The 23,398-nt window shown below is 46.4% G+C and overlaps 1 protein-coding gene across 6 annotated transcripts in view; it reads right to left on the bottom strand.

Moving 5' to 3' along the window:
- The window catches only part of LOC121271280 (EVI5-like protein), a 410,054-nt gene that overhangs the window by 121,749 nt on the left and 264,907 nt on the right, over positions 1–23,398 (bottom strand). For 5 of the 6 annotated variants that reach the window (XM_041177135.1, XM_041177131.1, XM_041177133.1 and 2 more), the window contains 2 exons: positions 18,374–18,514; positions 2,353–2,481 (listed from right to left, as the gene is read on the bottom strand). In XM_041177135.1, the coding sequence (XP_041033069.1) occupies positions 2,353–2,481; positions 18,374–18,514 (270 nt within the window). The remainder of the gene's footprint in view (positions 1–2,352; positions 2,482–18,373; positions 18,515–23,398) is intronic. The other variant, XM_041177134.1, reaches the window with a different exon arrangement.

Genomic DNA, 23,398 nt, shown 5'->3' on the forward strand with positions numbered 1-23,398 from the left:
TTGCCCTGTAATTTCTTTTCCCTTTAAAATAATTATCCATCTCTCTCTCTTGAAGGCTTCAATTGAATCTGCCTATACTGTAGGCTCAGGCAGTGCATTTCAGATCCTAACCCCTTGCTGAGTAACAATGCTTTTCCTCATGTCGCCACTGTTTCTTTTGTCATTCACCTTAAACCTGTGTCCTCTGGGTTTTGATCTTTCTGCCAATGGAAACAGTTTCTCTTTATCTACTCTGCCCAGACTACCCATGATTTTGAATACCTCCATTAAATCTCCCCTCAACCTTTTCTCTTCAAGGAGAACAGCCCCAGCTTCTTCCCACTAAGTAGATGTTCTTCATCCCTGGAACTATTCTCGTGAATCTTTTCTGCACCGTCTCTAATACCTTCACATCCTTCCTAAAGTGTGGTGCCCAGAACTGGACACAATGCCACAGTTGAGTCTGAACCCATGTTTTATACAGGTCTAACATAACTTTCTTGCTTTTGTACTCTTATGCTCCTATTGATAAAGCCCATGATCCATTTGCTTTATTAACCGGTTTCTCAACCTGCCCTGCCACCTTTAATAATGCGTGCATGTTTACGCCCGGGTCCCTCTGCTCCTACACACCCTTTAGAATAGTACTCTATTTTATTTTGCCTCTCCTCATTCTCCCTACCAAAATGAATCACTTGACACTTCTCTGCATTAAATCCATCCACCTCTTGTCCACTCCACCACCCTGCTCCTCAGTTCAGTGGGGTTTCTGAACTGCTTCAGCAAACTGACATGATGGGCTAAATGGTCTCCTCCTGTATTGAAGACAGCATCAATCTGCCAATCTGTGGGTGGGGGTTTAAGTGAAGGTAACCATGGTTCTTCATCTCCATATTTCCTTACCCAGTCAGGAACAGTTGAAGCATTATGTGCCCAGGAGGGTACCAAGACAGTTTGCTTTTCTTTCATGGTTACTGTGGAATATACTTCATGTGATGACAGCCAAATACCTCGCCCTGTTTCTGCAGCAGCACTACTCCATGCTATTGCAGACAGCTGACCACAAAATTAACCCTCTCAATGAAGTTTTATTCAACTCCTCCCAGGTACTTTCCATAACTCTTCCATTTGCTGAATGAAGTGTTCCACACAGCTCCTCACAGGCAGCTTCGATCAGGTTGTAGTGAGTCACCTATTCAACTACAGCAGCAGCAGCCTGGCTTTTTAATTTAATCCATTTTCAGGGCCTGTGGCTGAGCCAGCATTTATTGCCCATCCCCAAATGCCCTCGAGAAAGTGATGGTGAGCGCCTTCTTAAAGTGTGCAAGCCTAGCGGCTTGGTACAACTTGCGGTTTGCTGGACCACTTCAATCACATTGCTGCGGGTTTGGAGTCACAAAGGCCAGACTGACTCAGAGCAGAAGATTTCCTTCTCTAAAAGGATAAGTCAACCTAAGGGTTTTTTATGATAATTCAGTAATTTAATGATCACCATTACAAATACTTACTTTTTAATTCCAAATCTTTTTAATGAACAGAGTTTAAATTCATCAGTCATCATGGTGGGATTTGATCTCATATCTCCCCATTGCTAGCCGAGGCCTCTGGATTATTATCCCGTGACATAATCACTCATTACTAGTTACTGAACCCGAGTGAGCTGTAGCTCTCCTCTCATTGGAACACAGCAATAGTTGAGAGTGAGTAACAGAGCACATGTGGAAAATATTTGGCACGCAGCCTCCACTACTAAATGGGATGGCTTGATCTGTCTAGGCACCTGAACCTCTCCTGCCACATATGCAGGGGAGGCAGTAGCAAACCGGTAATGTCACTGGGCTGGTATTCTAGGGGCCCAGGCTACTCCTCTGAGGACAACTGAATTCAATTAATAAATACGGACTGGAAAGCTAATCTCAGGTGACCACGAAACTATCATCGATTGCTGTAAAAGTCCATCTAGTTCGCTAATGTCCACCATAGAAGGAAATCTGCCATCCTTACCTGGTCTGGCCTACATGTGACTCCAGATCTACAGCAATGTGGTTGACTCTTAACTGCCCTTTGAAATAGTCTAGCAACCACTCGGTTCAAGGGCAATTAGGGATGGGCAACAAATGCAAAAGATTAAAGAAAAGAAACACAGGCAGGCAAGAGTTCATCACTCCCTTGTACACACACGCACTGTGAGCACCTCCGCTACACTTCAGGTTGTCTGATTACACACAAATATGTGCCTTGTACAAAAGTTTTGCCTTCGTATGTTCTTTTATATTCCTATTGAAGAAACAGATTACTAAAATGTTTTCACCCCATGCTGAGCATCTACGGATTCTCCAGTTGAACCCTTCAGCAGCAGCATGACATTCTCACCTTTTCCATTTCCAGGACCTTATCTTGCATCTCCTTCAGTGCAGTCAGTGACTCGGCCTCTCTCAATCGAGATTGTTCCAGCTCCATCTTCAGCTGCATGACTAACTCCTCTTTCTGATGGTGATCACACTGTGGGATGGAAGAGAAAGTGGAAGTGGATTTCAAAACTGGCTCAATCAAATCGGCTGTCATGATACAATTCACCCTGCACTCGCACCATCCCGAAATAACACAGCAACACTCAGTACAAACAAAGCATCAGACCAGACCCTTTTCTTCATGGCTTTCCACTAATAGAGCCGATTTTGTGGGATAGGAATTTGCTCTCAGTAGCTTCAACCTTCAGAACTGCCAAACTGAACTTTTGTCTACCTGTAGGCAGGTAAAATGTATCCGTTGCTTTTACTAATAATCTGTCCACTAGTCAAGACAGCTGAACTGGGAACAAGAGGCAGTAAAGAATGAAAACAGACAGATGCTCATTTATACAGCACCTTTCACAACCTCAGGACTTCACAAAGTGCTTTACAGCCAACTAAGTATTTGTGAAAGGTAGTGACTGTTGTAATCAAAGTAGACAGTAACTATAGATTTTGATCAAGCTATCAGTTAGTATAAGCACTGCAGCTTCACAGGAGCATGTTTGCAATGGTACATGAAGTGATCCATACTGGTAAGGCTCCTCCCTTCCTTATCCATCCCAATTAGACCAGGGCACCCAGCCTGACTGAATCGGAATTCTGAAGTGCACCAATTTATTCTGCTCCAATGCCCTCCAAGCCTAAAATCTCCTTGTTCTGAGTACTTTGTTTTGGAGATGGGAGAGTTAATTGCATCTGAAAGGTTCAGTTTGTCTTCTCCACAGCTCTCTGCAGGAGAGGTTCTGAAGGCTCATATTTCAACCTGTTGTAGCTGTGGGCTGACAGCATGATTAAGGGTCTATTTGGGACTCAGCAAAGCAGGAGGTTGATGTTCCCTATGTCCAGACACACAACCTTCAGTCAACTTCCTCTGGGCTGCAGGTGCTGGCAGGAAGGAGAGTTCTTCCATAAGGCTACTCGCGAGAGACTGACAAAGAACAATACTACAGCAAGATCCAAAACTCCTCCTTCTGTTTGGTTGTTAATTTGAAGAGTTAATTTTCACTCCCATTGCACGTTGATATATGCATCATCAATCTTGAAACAAAGTTGTAACTCTTTTATTACAAACAAATAATCGAAATTTACAAAACCAGGAACAAATTAAGGGGCAGCCCCTTAAAGGGAAACAACAGAAACAAAAGACAAAATTTAGAGATGTTACAAACATTAAACCAGAATGTGATTAAAGGAGCCTATAAAGCACTCCAGTGCCCATGGTGCCAACCGAATGTGGAAGGCCTCAACGAGACCGGTGGACACCGCGTGCTCTCTCTCCAGGTGCACTCAGTGAACATAGCCAAGGAGGAGGAGCAGACAGTCAGGTCAAACAAACCCATTGATTGCCCACTGCCTGGATCTGTTGATGGCCAACCTGGCCAGGCCCAGGAGCAGGTTAACGAGGAGGCCTGTCTCCTTTCCGGCTACCATCCCCCCCCACCACCTGGGAGGGAGGTCGCAGGGGGCAGGTGTGAGCGTGAGTGCCAAGAGAGAGGGGGGCAAGAGCACACGGGAGGGAGGGAAAGACGAGGGGGAGGGGGTGGAGGAAAAGACGAGGGGGAGGAGGGAAAGACGAGGGGGAGGAGGGAAAGACGAGGGAGAGGAGGGAAAGACGAGGGAGAGGAGGGAAAGACGAGGGAGAGGAGGGAAAGACGAGGGAGAGGAGGGAAAGACGAGGGAGAGGAGGGAAAGACGAGGGAGAGGAGGGAAAGACGAGGGAGAGGAGGGAAAGACGAGGGAGAGGAGGGAAAGACGAGGGAGAGGAGGGAAAGACGAGGGAGAGGAGGGAAAGACGAGGGAGAGGAGGGAAAGACGAGGGAGAGGAGGGAAAGACGAGGGAGAGGAGGGAAAGACGAGGGAGAGGAGGGAAAGACGAGGGAGAGGAGGGAAAGACGAGGGAGAGGAGGGAAGGACGAGGGAGAAGAGGGAAAGACGAGGGAGAGGAGGGAAAGACGAAGGAGAGGAGGGAAAGACGAGGGAGTGGAGGGAAAGACGAGGGAGTGGAGGGAAAGACGAGGGAGTGGAGGGAAAGACGAGGGAGTGGAGGGAAAGATGAGGGAGTGGAGGGAAAGACGAGGGAGTGGAGGGAAAGACGAGGGAGTGGAGGGAAAGACGAGGGAGTGGAGGGAAAGACGAGGGAGTGGAGGGAAAGACGAGGGAAAGCGCGTGGGGAGGGAGGGAGGGTGCGTGGGAAGGGAGGGAAAGAGGGGGAGGTGGAGGGAAAGGGGGGAGAGTGGGAAGGGAGGAAAAGCATGCAGGGAGGGAAAGAGAGGGGAGGGGGTTGGAGGAAAGAGGGGGAGTTGGGTGGGCAAAGTGAGAGGAGAGCCGGAAGAGAAAGAGGGGTGATCGAGGTGGGAAAGAGAGAAAAGAGTGGCGAGGGGAGATGGGAGATTGGGGAGGGGAGTTGGGGGAGAGTGGGAAGGGAAAGAGAGGGGGAGGGATTGTTCAGCATAGTTGAAGGGTGAAGGTGGACTGCATGGATTGATGCTGGGTGAGAATACTGAGGTGATGAGGACTCCCTGTCTCAGAATCTCTGCTCTGCGTGGTTTGGGGAATACTCAGGGGTTCGGATGCAGGAGATTGTACTCCTATACTTGCATTTCTACTCAATGATAAATGGGAGGTTGGTCCAACCTGCGTTTCACTTTGCTGGGGTTGTGGAAATCACCAGGTGCTACTGATCAGTTAAAAAAAAAGTGATGGAAAACTCCTCGGGAATATTGGCCTTTATCCCAAGTATGCTTTAATACACATGCAGAGACTGTTGAGGGATTTACTCAGCAATATCTCCCTCTCCTCCCACGGAATGACACTGGGAGTGAGCTTAGCAAAGCCCCCATAAAGTAATGGTACTGAACCTGGAAACTCAGCTCCAAATTCAGGGCTTGGTGTGCACCTCCTGACTATTTAGCTCCCTGACACGCAACAAAAAAAATCATCAAAAGTTCCAAGATAAAATTGTCATGGGAAACATCTTTTTATATAAGAAAGTAGCCCATAAATGCCCTCATCCCATTTTTGGGAGCAGGAATGGGAACAGGTCACTGCCAACTTATGGAATCAGCTGAAAGGGGGAAAAAAGGAGCACTGGGGGGAAAAGGGTGGCGTAGTGGCATGGTTACTGGACTAGTAATCCGGAGGTCCAGGTTAATGTTCTGGGGGCACAGGTTCAAATCCCACGGCGGCAGCTGGTGGAGTTTAAATTCAACTAATAAAGCTGGAATTGAAAAAGCTCGTCTCAGTAACAGAGTGACTGTGAAACTACTGGGTCACTAATGCCCCTTTGGGGAAGGAAATCTGCCCTCCTTACCCGGTCTGGCCTACACGTGACTCCAGGCCCACAGCAATGTGGTTGACTCTTAACTGCCCCTTTGAAATGGCCTGGCAAGCCACTCAGCTCAGGGGCAGTTATGGATGGGCAACACATGCTGGACTTGGCAGCAACGCCCACATCCCATGGAAGAAAAAAAAATAAATGAAAATTCAAATCAGCAGCTTTACCATTACATAACAAAAAAATCCATCAAACAGTTGAAAGTTCGGCAACCTGTAAAGCAGCACAGCAGGCAGCTCGAGATTTCTGAGTCTATCAGCTGCAAAAGATCCTGTGTGTTTTTTTTAAATCTCACCCACTCCACCCAATCTGAGCAAAAGGTTAGTGTTATAATAATGGCTTACAACCACAAGCTCTGCTGTGAAATTGTTGACTGACATTTGCACAGCTCCCTTTTTTTTTTTATCTGATAAACTGCCTTTTACCAATGGTTTTAACCAGCTGCCTCTTGAACCAGGAGGGCCTTATTCATGTCAGCACAGGGTTTGCCTGCAAAGTGCAGGCTGGTGATGCAGCAAATTGAACCCAGGCTTCACATTTGTACAGAGTGCGGCGCAAACGCATGTGCAGAAAGATCGGGTGGGCTCAGACCCTGTAGGGTGTTTGACAAAGGCCCAGCCCTTCCAGCTTCCTTACTCAACCCTCACCACCAGACTCCTCTGTCCCATTTCCTCCTCCTGCCTGAAATGCCTACTGGCCATCTCTCAATCACAGCGGTGCATGCCAACATGAACTTTAGTGGGCCAAATTTTTGCTGCAGCAGGGCATCTAATGGCATTAGTTAATCTTTCTCTTGCATGTGTAGATTTTGAAATTTTTTTGTGGGGCAAGTTGCTGATTAAGAGAGCTGATAGTGGTGTGGCAAGGGAAATGGCATCTGATACCCAAGTGAACTGGACAACCAACAGTGTATCTCAATCAGATTGAAAGATTGTGAAACAAACAGTGCAGCAACTGAGGTGGGGTGGGGGGGGGAGGGGTGAATTCAATGTTAGATCTGGCTGATAGAGTTAGGAGTCAGACAGTGAGGAAGGAGGCAGGGTAGAGAGCAATGAGGGAGCGGAAAGGATGGGAATGAAGGACGGAGTGAAGGAGGAAACAGGACGGGAACACGTGACTGAGGGAATGAAGAAGCGGGTTGCAGCACCTAGCATGAGTTGCAAGTTGTGAAGACTTCAAGGGGCTGGTGGTTGTAATTGGCATCGAGGAAAGGCTTAAAGAACCGTCTCAAAGAAGGTGAGTTGACACAGTCCAGTGGCAGAGGTGCACAGTCTGATTAAAGCACCAGAATTGTAGCCGATCAACATGCACGTGTGAAAAAGTAATAAAAATGGCAAGGTTTTTGATTTTATATATTGGAACCATCAACAAAAGAGCGGCAAACTGATGATCAGTCCATGCAAGCAAGACCTGTGCTATTGTCTTCAGGTTTTGGGTACTGGTTACAGAAAAAAGTGCAATGTAAATGAGGAGAGGGTCAAGAGTTATGATGGCACATTGAAAAACCACGTCTGGGATGGAAGTGCTCAGAATTATGAAAATAGTTTGAGGGCAAAAATTCAAAGTGTTTCCTCCAGCTGGTAACTCAGTATTAAGGAGACAGAAACTTGGAATCAGTAACATTACAAACAGGGAGGTAAAAACCTCGTTTCCTTGCAGAGAGTTATTAGAAATCGGTTACCCCCTTGTGATAATGTGTCCAAGTCAATGCTAAAGGAAAAATGTTAAAGGTTACAAAGTGAGGACAGGAGGAGAAAGCTCCAATGTGGAGCTAAACACAATGGGATAATTCTGCTTTGTGATTTTCTGTCACCATTCTAAGATAAACTGTACCCTCATCTTTTGCCCCCTTTGCAACAACTTAAATTTATATAGTGCCTTTGGGCTTTACAGGAGCATTATAAAACAAGTATGACACTGAGCCACATTGAGAGATATTACAGGAGGTGACCAAAAGCATGGTCAAGAAGTTAGGTTTGAAGGATTGTCTTAAAGGAGGAAAAGTGAGGTAGAGAGGTGGAGAGGTGTATGGAGGGAATTCCAGAGCCAAGGGTTCTCAGGCAACTGAAGGCATGGCCACCAATGGGGGCACAATTAAAACTGAGAATGCACGAGACACCAGAGGAGTGCAGATGTTTTGAAAGGTTCTGGGGCTGGAGGATATTATAGAAAGGGAGGGGGAAGGCCATGGAGGGGCTGGAAAACAAGGATGAGAATTTTAAGATTAAGTTGCTGCTTAAGCAACCGGGAGCCTGTGTAGGTCAACAAGCTCTAGGGTGATAGGGAAACAGGGCTTGCTGTGAATTAAGACACAGACAGCAGAGTTTTGAATGACTTAAAGTTTAAGGAGGGTAGAATGTGGGAGGCTGCCAGCAGTGTAGTGGAACAGCCATTGCTAGAGGTGACAAAGGCATGGATGAGGGTTTCAGCAGCAGATGAGCTGAGAAAGGGGTGAAGTCAGGCAATGTTACAGAGGTGGAAATAGGCAGTCTTAGTGATTGCACAAACATGTGGTCATCTTGAGCTCAGATGTAACACCAAGTTTGTGAACAAAATGGATTAATCTCAGGCTCTTGCCAGGAAAGGAGGGTGAATTTGGTAGCTAGGGAACAGGGTTTGGAGTAGGTACCAAAAATAATGGCTTCAGTCTCCCCAATATTAAATTGGAGCAAATTTCTGCTCATCCAATACTGGATGCTGCATAGCACTCTGATAATGTAGTAACAATAGAGGAATCCAAAGAGGTTGTGGTGAGGTGGAGCTGGGCGATGTCAGCATAAACATGAAAAATAACACTTTGGATGATGTCACTGAGGGGCAGCAGGTAGATGAGGGATAGGAAAGGGTGAAGGATAGATCCTTGGGGGAACACTTGAGATAATGATGTGGGAGCAGGAAGAGGAGCCAGTTCAAGTGGTTCTCTGGCTATGATTAGATAGACAAGAATGGAACTGGAGAGAGCAGCTCCACTCAGCTGGACGACAGTGGAGAGGTATTGGAGGAGGATGGTGTTGTGATGAGAGGTGTATATTTTTATACTTTTTTGATCATGTTGTCTGTGTAGAAAGCTGTGGGGCTGGATGCGTGGCCAGGGTTAAACAAACGGGAAAGGTTACTAGAGACAGGTTGTCTGTGAGGTCTAAGGGATGAGAGGTTAAAGGTGTTGTTAGGTTTGTGCATTTGTAATGAGAGATTATGGTGGGTTTGAGTTACAATTAACTCAAGGTTGGATCTAGAATTTGCACTTTGAGATGAGCTGGCAAATTGATTTTTCAGCTGTTGAATTTCAAAAGGGAGTTCAGAGGTACAAAGGAACATCTGCATCTTACAGGGCTTCCATGAGTAAACAGGGGAAGGTATATTAAATTTTATTGACCCGAAAATAGAGGCAAAATAGAAAACATGAAAGATTTTTATATTTGGAGAAGTTGAGCTTCAAAAGAGGGATTTGAGGGCAATGGAACCAGAGGTGAAAGGGGGAAAAGATATTTAAGGGTTGTTTAACTGCTGAGAGTTGCTGTGGGGGAACCCACTAAAAGCCAGCTTCTTTGTGTGTGAGCTGTTGTGAAGCTGTGAAAATTTTGAATTGGAAGCAGCTGCCCAGTCTTTGTTTCAGGAAACAGTTTGTTTCTGAGCCTCCTTTTGGAATTCCACATCAGAGTGGAAGTGCCTGAGAAGTTGTGAGGTGTACCTTTAGTAAAGTGACAGCAATTCCTTGACTTGGGTAATATTTACTGGATTTTCATACTTAAACATCTAAAAGGGATTGTTGCTGAAAAGGTAGTTTAATTGTGTACTTTTGACCAAACATGTTTTTTGGGAGTTGCTGTGTAAGACAGTTTTAACTATGTAACTTTTATTGTATGTGCTTAAATTTTTCTACTTTTTAATAAATCTCAATTTTTTTTTAAGTCTAAAGGTGTTACTGGAGTTCTGTGCTTTTGAGGTCAGTAGTTCCTCCTCCTCGTTTTCACAATTAAAAAAGGTTTATGATCAGTGAGACAGACTTTACTCTGGATCTGGCTTGCTCAGCAATAACATCAGCTGTGGCTGTAACAGTGTGCTCAACGGTATGAGGAGTGATAGCTTACCTTTGTCACAGTCACATGGGATTTCACTTGTGACTTTGATGAGATGTTTCAGTACCAATAGGGGTGGAAATCCAATTGGAGGGATTCCAGGAAAAATGGGAGTGGATTTGGGAGGCAACAACACCTTCAAGGACTTTGGCGTGGAAAGGGAAATTGGACGTGGGATGGTAATTTCCAAGGACAATGGGGTCAAAAGTGAGATGACAGCAGACTTAAAGGACAGAGGACAATTTACAATATCGTCTAGCATGGGACTAGGAAGGGAAGTTGGGTAATCAGCAGTTAGTGGGAATAAGATTGAGGGAACATGAGGTGGGTCTCATAGACAAGATGAATTCAAAGGGCATGAGGGCAGATAGGAGAGAAAGCTGCGAGTTCCAAGCTAGGGGAGGTGGAGGTGGGGGTGGGGGTGTAAAAGAAGTTTGGCCAGGTGGACTAGTGGAAGGAAGGGACGCAGCAAAGGCAGCTGACTGGAGTGTCTCGATCACTGTGTCAAAGAAGTCCAACGAGCTCCTTGCATGTGTTGAAGATGAGGGTGGAGAGGGTAGACTTTAAGACAACTGTTTGCAGTGAGGAAGGCTGAGAATTATCTTTGCATTCCAGCATGACCCTGAAATTGTGAGCTGTTTTAGCAGATAAGAGGACCCAATGGTATTTTAAGTGGTCTAGCCAGATCTGGGAGTGGATGGCAAAACAAGTTCTTTCAAATCTGCATCACTTGGACTTAATGGTGTGGAGATGAGAGCCATACCAGGGGAACAGCCATGGTGAGAGAGAGTAATGGTACCAGGACTTCAAAGGTGGAGCGAGGGTGTGACTAAGTCAATCAGGCGCTGCAGGTATGTTCTAATGAATGGAGGGCCAAAGGCTAGATGGTTGGGATTTTGAAAGTGCAATTGTAAGTGAATTGGGGAAGTGTATTTTCCATGGAAGGATGCAGAAGGGAACAGCATTGGGAGGTGGGAAGGGGATATGAGTGGTGAGTGATAAAGCAAGTGATCAGAATTGATACGATGGGACTTATCAAGACCACATGAGATGGAAAGGTTATGAGGGTAGTCATGAACATAGGTCTGGAAGTTTACATGGAGGGAGAAGTTAAGGAAAGTTAAGGGGGTAGTGAACTCAGGAGAGAAAACAAGACAAGTGAAATCACTGAGGATGAGAAGTCGTTTGGCGCAGAAACTGAGGGGGGAAAGCAGTGAAAAATATCTCAGCGAGGACATTTATATTGTACTTGGGAGGGCAGTACAGAACAATGATTTTGAAAGTGGGCTGAGAGGAGTGGAGCAAGGTGAGATGTGCAATGGAGGAGAAAGTGCCAGAGGAATAGGGGGCATGACAAGGTGTGATCTGGCGATAAGCCCCATTCCTTCACCACAACAGTTTGATGGGGAAAGGGATGGCTTCAGTAAGGGGGAAGCTGTCATGATCCCTCAGCAGATATGAGCAGAACTTAGTCTCGTTTCCCAGAATTGTGAAGTCACCTGTGAATATTTCTTAAAGGCCAATGGTTCAGCACCTGTAACATTCAGGGGTTAGCCAGCTCAGAGGTTTTTATTGGAGGAGCAACACGATGATTGAAGTAAAAAGAATTAGGATGAATGCAATGCTCGCACATTGCCTGTGTCCCATATATTCAGTATTCCAGACGTGAATACAAACCAACAGATTTTCTCATGGTGCTTTGTAGTTGTTGACAGCAATACTCAAAACTGTCCCTATTGCAAGAAGAAACATAACAATTCTGTCATTTGGAAAGCCAGTGAATGCAAAAAGGGGGAAAAAACATTTAAACTGCAAGTTTCCCCAATTCCTATGTCAGTGAATCATTCGGGGTGAATGTCAATGACACGGTGCAAGAGCCACCGCCATCAGTACACTAACCCAATAAAGCTGAGTTGGAGTGTTCTGGTGATTCACAAAGTGTGACTTTAATTGCTGCTACAAATATGAGCACTAAATGCAATGCTGATGGGCAACACTGGTGACCTTGTACTTGATTAAATTACCATCACGCCTTGGGAGCTGAAGACAGTTTGGTTCCTGTTACTAGCATTCTCTGGTAATTGGGTTTGCTCAGGCAGCGACAGTGCCATCAAATTAAACAAAACCAGCCTTCAGAGACAAAACATCTGTGGGGTTTTTTTTATTCGTTCATGAGGTGTGGGCCTAGGCCACTGGCTAGGCCAGCCCTAATTGCCTTAGTTCAGAGTCAACCACATTGTTGGGGGTCTGGATCACATTTAGGTCAGACCAGGTAAGGACAGCAGATTTCCTTCCCTAAAGGACATTAATGAACCAGATGGGTTTTTGCAACAATGGTTTCATGGTCATCATTAGACTTATAATTCCAGATTTTTATCAAATTCAAATTCTGCCATGGCAGGATTCGAACCTGGGTCCCCAGAGCATTACCCTGGGTCGATGGATTACTAGTCCAGCGACAATGCCACTACCTTTGACATCGCCTACCTTTGAAATAAGGGGACAGGCCTTGGGCCTTGAGAATTACTGAGTGTTGATAAAATATTAACTATCAATAGCTGGCGGGTTAAAGACACACACACGTTTGGAAGATTGCCGCCACCACCCCCCACGATGCCCCCCCCTCCACAAGTACTCCCCACCTGATGGTAACTGACTAAAGGAAGTTTAGAGGAGGTTGGCTCTGCCAGGGCAGACTTATGGGCTTGGCATGTGTTAGGGTATTTCGGCCTAAAATCAAATACAAATGGACTACTGTGTCCCTCCTGAGCAATGAGCATAAAAGAAACTGCTGCAATCATTAAACAGGAGTGACTTAGTGAGTCACTAGAAACTACAATCACAACAGGAGGTTGACCACCATCGGGTGACTCTAGGTATTTTGCTTGCTTTGTACTTTGAACAGTTTGTTAGTGTAAACTAATCCATAGTGTAGAATAGGTTTGAATGACAGGTTCTGATAGATTTCGAGTGAGATAATTAATCCAGAAGTTTGTGTACATTCCATTATTGCTGTAATTCTCATGTCTGAAATGAAGAATTAGACTAAAATGTTCTACAGAAGCTCTCCTGGCATATTGGTCAGCCAATATCTTCAAAACGGATTAGTTGCTCATTTATTACAGTACCATGGGACTTGGCGGAGGTAAATGGCAGTATATAAACAGAGGTTCCTTATCATTACTAAATAAAAAGACAACATCATGGCAATTCTGAAGCAGTTCAAAAGCCGACTTCTCTCTTGCAGCTTACGTCTCCCAAGCATCTCTTTATGATTTACATACAAGGTTCCCAGATTTGGTTCAGCTCAGAAACAAAATCTCTTTATTAAACCCTATTGTGAACAAATAGTATTTTACAATCACTGCCACGAAACACAACTACTCCAAACCACAGCAGCTTCTAAAGGTAATACAATGCAAGATGTACGTATCCATAGTTGAGCCATGCCAGGTAATAGGACTCAGTCAAATAACAGAAAAGGTTTAGGGCAGCCTAGATCAATGGGCAGAGAATTGGCACAGAGTCCAAACGCAGACAAGTGCAAAGTCTGAGACATAGAACAAAAAAGAAAATTTGGAGTGCATGATTCACACTAACGAGCAGAGCACACAAGAGATCTAAGTGTTTTGGATGAGCTATTAAACAGTTGGTCCAGTGTTTGAACTGGAAAGAAAAGGTTAACAGGTTCTGCAGCCTATCTATGTGAATTTAACTCGAACGAAGCTCAAGAAACAAACTGAAAACTCAATAGTTATGGATTAGGTAGACCACCTGACCAGTCTTAAAAAATTCATCTGTTTTAGTATTCAATTGATATCCCTCCCTATTAAGCAAACATATACTTCCCTTGGGGATGGTACAGTGAAGTTTCACTAGATTGGTTTCTGGGATGTAAGAGCTGTCCTATGATGAGTGGCTGAGTCAACTGGGTCTATATTCTCTGGAGTTTAGAAGACTGAGAGGTGGCCCCATTGAAAGATATAAGAGGGTACATGACAGGGTAAACACTTGAGAGATTGTTTCCCTTGGCTGAGGAATTTGGAATATGAGGAAAACCCTCAGGATAAGGGGGTCAACCCTTTAGGACTGAGATGAGGAGAAATTTCTTCACTCAGCAGGTTCTGAATCTTTGGAATTGACTACCCCAGAGGATTGTGGATGCTCCATCGTTGAATATATTTAAGGCTGGGATAGACATTTTTGGTCACTTTGGTAATTGTCGGATATGGGAAAGTGGAGTTAGAACCATAGAAAAGATATGGTGCAGCCAATTCAGCCCATTGCATCTGCCCCAGCCAAAAAGGAGAAAAAAGAAGCTAGAGGCTCATTTTAAATCCCACTTTCTAGCACCTGGTCCGTAGCCTTGCAGGTTACAGCACTTCAGATGCAGGTCCAGGTGCCTTTTAAAGGAGTTGAGCGTTACAGCCTCAACCACCAACTTAGGCAGTGAATTCCAGACACCCACCACCCTCTGGATGAAAAGGTTTTTCCTCATGTCCCCTCTGATCTTTCTACCAATCACCTTAAATCTATGCCCCCTGGTAACTGACCTCTCAGCTAGGGGGATCAAGCCTTTATTGTCAAACCTATCTAAGCCCCTCACAATTTTGTACACCTCAATTAGGGCATCTCTTAGCCTCCTCCATTTGAAGGAAAACAATCTTAGCCTAGCCAATCTCTCCTCATAACTGCTATTTTCAAGTTGAAGCTGCGATCAGCCATGGTCGGACTGAATGGTGGAGCAGGCTCGATGGGCCATATGGTCAATGCCAGCTCTGGAGAAGAGTCACACTTGAAACGTTAACTGCTTTTCTCTCCACAGATGCTGTTAGACTTGCTGAGTTTTTCCAGCATTTTCTGTTTTTGTGGTGTATTCCGGCCTCTATTTCTTATGTTCTAAGTGCTTGTGTCCCATATATTCAGTACTCCAAATGAGAATACAAATCCAATGGATTTTCTCATGCTGTTTAGTAGTTGTTGACAGCAGTGCTCAGAACTGTCCCCATCACCAAAAGAAACTTAACAATTCTGTCATTCCAACAGCCAGCGAATGCAAAAAAAGAGAAAAGGAACATTTAAAGCAGCCAGTTCACCCGGTTTCATCATCTCCGCTCAATGCTTCCATATTTTAAGACACAAAAGAGCAAAAGCATGAATTTTTGTTCTGCAAAACAAGGAGGCCAGAATCCAGATTGGAAATATATTCAGTGCAACTAACAACACCATGTGACACAGGCTGTGCACATTGTTTTAAGTCCTCTTTAGCCCAGGTAAAGGACCTCATTTGGCCTAATTTAATAAAAATAATAGAAGTGTGTGAGATTCCATTATGAAAAGCATAAATTTAGTTGAACGTTTATTTTTTGACATCAGTATAAGTATCGCTGACATGTTGAAGCTTTTTGTCCTGCGCTCTCAGGACATTTCGCAAGAAAACCAAATGTAAAGGGAACAATTTATGCTTCATGAGAAGAGTGTGCTGATTGGTTGGCAAGTGGACTCTGACTGGTAGAGGCGTTGCCATGGAGAAAGCACCAGTTAACTGATGACTGACAGTTAACTGTAAGGCTTTGTTTAAATTAAAACCAGGCAGGTTCACTCTAATTGGTCAAGCATTTCACTGGGGTATGAACTAGCGAATGGCTGTTGCCTATTTTGCACAGCTGAAACAGGCACAGTGTGGGTACATGTTCTTTCTGTCTGCAAAGAGGAGTGTCAACTTGCCAACCAAACAGCACTCTCTTCTCATGCAGTATAAATTGTTGTTCCTTTTAAATTTGGTATTCTTGTGAATATCCTGATGAGTGCAAGACAAAAAGCTTCAACATGTGCTTTTTCAACAAGTTCTGTACTACTAAACGACTATCAGCATAAATAGTCAATAAATTTAAAAATCAAAAGAAATTTCTTTTCCTTTCTCAAAATTAGGGCAAGTGAGCAGAGCGAGTTCTACACCTGACCTCCGTAACTACAGGTAGAGACTTCCTGTCCAAGGTTCATGATTTTGTCCATCAACAACGCGCACCGCGGCACTGCTAAAATACTTGCAATACAATGCCAAGATAGAGCTCCTCACAACACACCCGGAATTAAAGCTAAGCGCTAACTGAATCCAATCAGCCGATTTTGGATTTTACATTTTTAAAAACATAATATCTAGGGAAGAAAATTATAAATTAAATCTCAAAACGCTTACGCAAGGTTGTAGCTCATTCAAATCACAAGTGTCAAACACTCATTTACCCTTGACTGACTAGTGCCTAGTTGGCAGTATGATATTTAAATAACCCATCTTCTATGTTTTAATAGTGAGCATCTGGAACTGTGGCTTTGGTCCAACTGAACCTGAACTGAGGTTTCACAACTGATTTAATCACCACTAAAATCAAGGTTAAACTACACACCTCAAAAGAAAATTAGAGGGCATATAATTACTAATTAATTAAACACGCTCCCTTTCCCAAAACAGTTACATGATCATTTAAATGAAAGGGTTCAGATAAACAAACTGCCAAACTTTTGACTACTGAAACTTTTTCGAATGTAGAATGAGCGCAGAAAGCAGAGCCTGTAAACCATTCCGACACATCCAGCATTCCCAGAGAACAATTCACACCTTTTCTTTCGCAAAATTCCAATATGACAAGGAGGAGTTTATTGCAGCAGACAGAGTGACAAAAATAGATCCTTATTCTCCATTCCATTCTGCCATACAGCATCAGGAGGGGAGAGGAGATTGATTGAATGCAATCTGACAGGCTGTTACAGGTTTAGATTCGTAATCTCAGCTCTTGCACTCCATATCGCTTAGCTGGATGACTGTGGTATGAGGGAGAGGACAGCAAGACAAACAGTGAGAAGAAAAAAGACTCCTACAGTTCCTCATTGTACCTACTTAGAACTTTAATGTGTCAGTGGTGTCAGTTTAGTTGTGGCGTCAGTTTAGTTAATGTGTCAGTGGTGTCAGTTTAGTTTAAGTAACAGTCAGTTGAAGTTTACTGGGGAGAATAAATTTTACCAGGTTATTACAGTAGCGCCGATGCATCAAACAAATTGGGATGAACTTTAGGTTATTCAGACAAGTAAAGTGCACTTTTGCTCATCTTATTAATTCCCTTTTCTGAAAACTACTGCGAGGGGGCAGGATTTGGAAATATGCAGTAGTCACACGCTGCTCCACACTCAAAGACCTACGGAAGTGAGTACTCTCTGACCACAACAACAGCCTGTGACGACTGGTAGATTTCACCTCTCCCTGTAGCTGAAATGACAAATTTCACAGTGCAGATGCTGCCAAGCAGTTAGAAGAAACCCAGCACCTGCTTAATGAAATTGAGGTTGTTTTGCTCCCACCGTGAGTGCGCTGATACACAGTTAAACCGTCTGACATGAAGCACCTGTGCATCACACCCTCCTAAATTCTGTTCCGTTGGCACAGGTCTGTCGCTTACTTCAGTACAAAGCACACAGTACCATTTGCTCTGTTTGCTCTCAAGTGTGAGGAGCAAAGCTGGATGGTGTTACACATCACTTGTTTACGTTTGAGAGATCAAAATATATAGGGCAGAAGGTAGTAACACAGTTCAGGTGCTAGGATGACATCAAGTTGCAAGGAAACTGCACATTACTTTATTCTTCTCAAAGGCTCATTTTGAATTCAATAGCTGTACAGTTGCTCAGTAGAAAGTGTTTTATATGTAAGACAGCACACTGTCATTGCAGGAAAAGTGGAAGTATCTCTAAACACCACTTAGAATGTGACTACCTGAAGAAAGCTGTCAGTGCAAGAGATTAATGCAATTGAGACCTGCTGGTTTCTTATTACTGAATTAGGCCAATTGCTACCTGCCAGTAACCAGCAATCTCACATTTATTCAACCTGAATGTTATTACCAAAGCATACAGTTGTTTATGTCAGGCCAGTAACCAGTTGCCACACACTACAGAAGAGGCAAACACACATCAGTCTCACAGGATGAGAGTGTCAGAGGTGTATAGGATAACCCAGTGGGACAGCAGAATGGAAGACACTCTTCCTTAGAAACACTTAAGCAGCCTGTTTTAAAGCTGTATTTCTGTGCCTCAGCTCCTGCGTGAAAGTGACCCATTCCCAGACATTTCCCACTGTTGCTCAAGGTGTCTTCTATATGATACACAAGAGCAGGCTATAATGATCGGGCATTAAATTTCTCTCTCTCCTCATGAGGAAGATCTCGATGACGATCCAGCTATTCATGGGGCGAGGAACAAGAGCCCTCAGACAAACCACCAGTGGGTGGATTTTCAGCTTGGTCCAGTATAATAGCACCCCCTACATTTAATCTTAAATATTACTGACAACTAGCAAAAGTGAGGGATCACCATAAAGCAGCCAGGTTACACTGAATGCTTGTTGCCTGTATCCCACTTAGCATTAGTCTCTAGTGACGGTGACAGTGAGAAATCCCACACCTGCCTTTCCTTACCCTGAGCTCCTGCAGTTCCTGAATGGTGCTCTGTGCTTGTTCTAGTTTCTCACTGGTTGTGTTGAACTGCTGCTTTGCTACAGCCAGCTCTCGCTTGATGACGTAGTTCTCTTCAGCTTCCTGCGCCCTGGTTACTTGCCCCTGAAGACAAACCCATGAGGGAGAGAAAGGTTAGCGATACGGACGCGCTTCCAACTCTCTGAAGACCTAGTTCCATTCTTATTTTACCTTTTGAATTGCCTAGAGAAGAAATAGGTTTGGTCTCTTTTGAGGGCTCTTCCAGTTCATAATGAGTTTGTACATAAACAGGAGTTGCCAAATGGATCAGTAAAGTTATTCACTGGGTAGTGGAACCACACACAGAAAGGAAGACCTCTAGCCCACGCTAAGTTAGCCAATCTCAGCTAAGATGCCAGGAAGGGAGCATTAACACCCTAAACTAATGTGGGGAGAGAACAGAAGGGCTAAATTGTGAAGCAACCCCTGGTCCAATAGCCTGCCATCTTTCACCATCAGAGGCATCAAAGGAAGAGGCAGAGGACAACCAGTAGTCATAGGATTATTCGCAAGGCAGGAGTCAGCACCTTCAGAAATGGGGAAGACAGAAAAACAGGAAAGTAAAAGGAATGACCCGTGATAGTGCTGAAAGAATCTGACACCTTAGTGACAGGCCTGTGACACAAGGTTAACTCCAGAAGTCAGTTCTGTTTAAAGCGATAGGAAACAAAGAGTAATAACACATCACTAAGAACAGCAACTGTGTGACAACCAACCATGGAGGCAGAAAGAGTGACCTAACAAGGGAACTGAAGGGACTTTGGGACATGCAAAAGACACTCACTGTAAAGACAGATCACATTAAGGTGAAACCAGAATCAGGCTCAGATGATCATTTGACAAAAAACAAACAGGGCAGGACATAACTGAACCCAAGGGAAGGGTGGAGTGGAAATGGTAGTGTGGAAGAGACAGAAGGGAAGACAGTAAAGACAATTCATTTGAAACTTGGGCCACCATGCCTCTACATTTGGGGAATGAGACAGAGAGAAAGCGGATATGGAGACTGGAAAACTATGGAAATACTGGCAGGCGACCAGAAATGAAGAAAACTGCAGCCACTAAAAAGTACAGCCGAGCAGAGGAGGGACCCACAACCCAGGCTCAAAACAGATGGAAGCGAAGTTCAGGCAGCCGCTTACAGAGAGAACCCTGGACCTGATGCCAGTGGAGCTGAAAATAAACCCACAGAAAATGCACCATTTCCCATACCATGTTGCAGAAGAACTTGCCAAACAGACAAGCATCATGAGCAGCGACCCACAGCTCTGCTCCCCGGTCACTTGGCACCTGATCGGTGAACACACAACAGCTGATTTTCTAACTTTCAACAGCCCAAATGCTGGCAAGCCCCTCAGTGTGGACAGCGGCCCCTCACCCAGGAAGCTCCAACCCAACCCCCCTGGCAGCTTCTGACTGGTCACTGCTGAAATACACACAGGATCCCATCAACAACCTGAGTGACTCTCCTTCCCCACCCCAACCAAGCTTCTGATCTGCTCTCCAACTACAGTGATCCCAGCTAGACAAGATGCTCCTATCAACAGCAGTTCCTTCACCTGGAGGAGAAGAGGCTGAGCACAAAATCCCACCAGTTTGTGCATCTCCTCCCGCCTTGAATCGGCCCCTACATGCACAGGAAGAGCACCCTTCCTCTGCTGGATATCCTGGTCCAAAACAATGCTAACCTCAGAAAACCAAGCCCTATGTATCGCCAGAGGATGAGACTTGGAAATAGCAACAAAACCAGAAGCATTAGTCCTGGACATGGAAGCTAGCTTTGGACCAAATGATGGCTACCCACATCTAAAAATGGTGGAGACGCAACACTCAGGAAAACCTCTGATTCACGTACATGGAGCTCTGTAATGCAAACCCCTTATATATTCCCTGAAGGGGAAGAAAAGCAAACACTTTGCAAATGATCCATCTACTAGGGAAGAGGTGCAAACTATCAACGGTAATGACTGCAACAGGTCAGTGCATCAACATCCAATGCATCATACCCCTGAGGGTAGGAAGGACAGACTAATCCGATTAGGTCCTTCTTCAGGGTGGAATTAACATTAGAACAACGGTACACTTGGCCGTATTCTCATGGACCCTTTTTATTCTATGACTCCTTCACTTTCAGATAAAGGAAATAATGCTTTAAGGCAAGATGAATTGTTGCCAAGTCTTAATTTTCACAGGTATCTCCCCAAGCTGCTACAAAGCATTCGACAGTGTTAAACTCCCTTCATAATCAAGCTATGAGTGACTGGATGATGATTTAGTTCTTGCAAATACTGAAAGAGAATACCCTTCAACAAAAGCCCTGCTAAGAAAAACCCTCCCGCCCACACCTTGCAACATAACAACACACCATCCAAGATGAAGGAGGGTATGTTCTGGGATGCTGCTCCCTGCAACAAATTCCACCCTACATTCATGGACAGCAGAGAGGCCCAACCATGTGCCCAACCCAAGGGCAACATTCACAATAACCCATAAGTTTTGGTGTGACCCCCACCATCAACCATCACATGCAACTCCCCATCTATGACCAAGGAAGGAAGAAACAAAATCCAGATGATAACTATAAGGAATGCAAAGACTCGAGCTGCTGACAGCTGTAACTTCAGTCGACACAGACAGGGTACCCAACCACATTCAAATATGATTGCTTGGTGATATGTGGTAAGACAGGAGGAGAAATGAATGTGCGTTAGGCTTGAAAACCCTGGCAGACAATCAGCGCTTACACAAAATTTCAAAAAATAGCCAGACCTTTGGAATTGTAACTCCGCCCAATAGAAATACCCGTAAATATATTTTGTCAAATTTGCTCCCAGACCAAATAGGAATTAAGAAAAGCCTCAGAACTCTGGGAGTGACACTGAGGCAACCAGAAAACAGAGAAAGAGGGGAGGCGACGGGGATGGCGGGGGGGGAGAGGGGAGATGACGAGGACAGCGGGGGGGGGGGGGGGGGCGACGACAGGGAGGAGGGGAGAGGGGAGACGACGGGGAGGAGGGGAGACGGTGGGGACGGCAGGGGGGGAGAGGGGAGATGACGGGGAGGGGAGAGGGGAAACGACAGGGAGGGGAGAGGGGAGACGACAGGGAGGGGAGAGGGGAGACGACAGGGAGGGGAGAGGGGAGACGACAGGGAGGGGAGAGGGGAGACGACAGGGAGGGGAGGAGGGGAGACGACGGGGGGGGAGGAGGGGAGACGACGGGGAGATGACGGGGGGGGAGGAGGGGAGATGACGGGGGGGGAGGAGGGGAGATGACGGGGGGGGAGGAGGGGAGACGACGGGGAGGAGGGGAGACGACGGGGGGGGAGGAGGGGAGACGACGGGGGGGGAGGAGGGGAGACGACGGGGGGGGAGGAGGGGAGACGACGGGGGGGGAGGAGGGGAGATGACGGGGGGGGGAGGAGGGGAGACGACGGGGGGGGAGGAGGGGAGACGACGGGGAGGAGGGGAGACGACGGGGAGGAGGGGAGATGACGGGGAGGAGGGGAGACGACGGGGAGGAGGGGAGACGACAGGGAGAGGGGAGACGACGAGGGAGGAGGGGAGACGACAGGGAGGAGGGGAGACGACAGGGAGGAGGGGAGACGACGGGGAGGAGGGGAGACGACGAGGGAGGAGGGGAGACGACGGGGAGGAGGGGAGACGACGGGGAGGAGGGGAGACGACGAGGGAGGAGGGGAGACGACGAGGGAGGAGGGGAGACGACGGGGAGGGACGGGGAGAGGGGAGACGGCGGGGAGGGACGGGGAAGGACGGGGAGACAGTGGGGAGGGACGGGGAGACGGCGGGGAGGGACGGGGAGACGGCGGGGAGGGACGGGGAGACGGCGGGGAGGGACGGGGAGACGGCGGGGAGACGGCGGGGAGGGACGGGGAGACGGCAGGGAGGGACGGGGAGACGGCGGGGGAGGGACGGGGAGACGGGGGGGAGGGACGGGGAGGGGGGAGACAGCAGGGAGGGACGTGGAGGGGGGAGACGGCGGGGAGGGACGCGGAGGGGGGAGACGGCGGGGAGGGACGGGGAGACGGCGGGGGAGGGACGGGGAGGGGGGAGACAGCAGGGAGGGACGCGGAGGGGGGAGACGGCGGGGAGGGACGCGGAGGGGGGAGACGGCGGGGAGGGACGCGGAGGGGGGAGACGGCGGGGAGGGACGCGGAGGGGGGAGACGGCGGGGAGGGACGGGGAGACGGCGGGGAGGGACGGGGAGACGGCGGGGAGGGACGGGGAGGGGGGAGACAGCGGGGGAGGGACGCGGAGGGGGGAGACGGCAGGGAGGGGGGAGACGGTGGGGAGGGACGCGGAGGGGGGAGACGGCAGTTAATAGGGAAGGGGGGTGTTGGAGTCTGAGATAGGCAGTGTCGAGATTAATTTTGTCCCTGGACCATCAGTTCAGTCCTTCCTAACATTTCGATGAAGAAGAATTCTAATAGTTAACTTTTCATTGAGCAGGAGAATCTCTTGGCCCTGCTCTCCAGACCACTTTCAAAAATGCATGCAATTTATTCATTCTGCTGTTACCCACTCAAACGTACTAAAAACCAAATTTATCAACTGGCCTAATCAGAACTTCCTCCACTTGCTAACTTGCTTCAGGCAATAATCTCCACAGAACATTCGGAGTAGCCTGCCTGATCAGAGCATAGTGCCAACATAGCACATTATTCCCCAGTAAGGGGAAAGGGAAGACTTGGAGTGGACGATGAGTCAACAGTCAACCTATCCTCTCTAACTGGAGAAATGGTGCAGAGAGATTTAGAACAAACTTAACTTTGTCTGTTAGAAACCCGTGTGCATGATTTCACTTTTAAAATGTTAAAAAAAATTAAGGCGCAAATTGGGAAGAAGCATTTCCCCAATCAGGTTGCTGCACCTTCCAGGCACTCGCATGCATTTAAAAATCCTAGGGGTCAATGCTTTGAAAGGCAAAGAATGGCATTTGTTTAGAAGTC

Source organism: Carcharodon carcharias, chromosome 30 (assembly GCF_017639515.1).
Source record: "Carcharodon carcharias isolate sCarCar2 chromosome 30, sCarCar2.pri, whole genome shotgun sequence".
NCBI lineage: Eukaryota > Metazoa > Chordata > Chondrichthyes > Lamniformes > Lamnidae > Carcharodon > Carcharodon carcharias.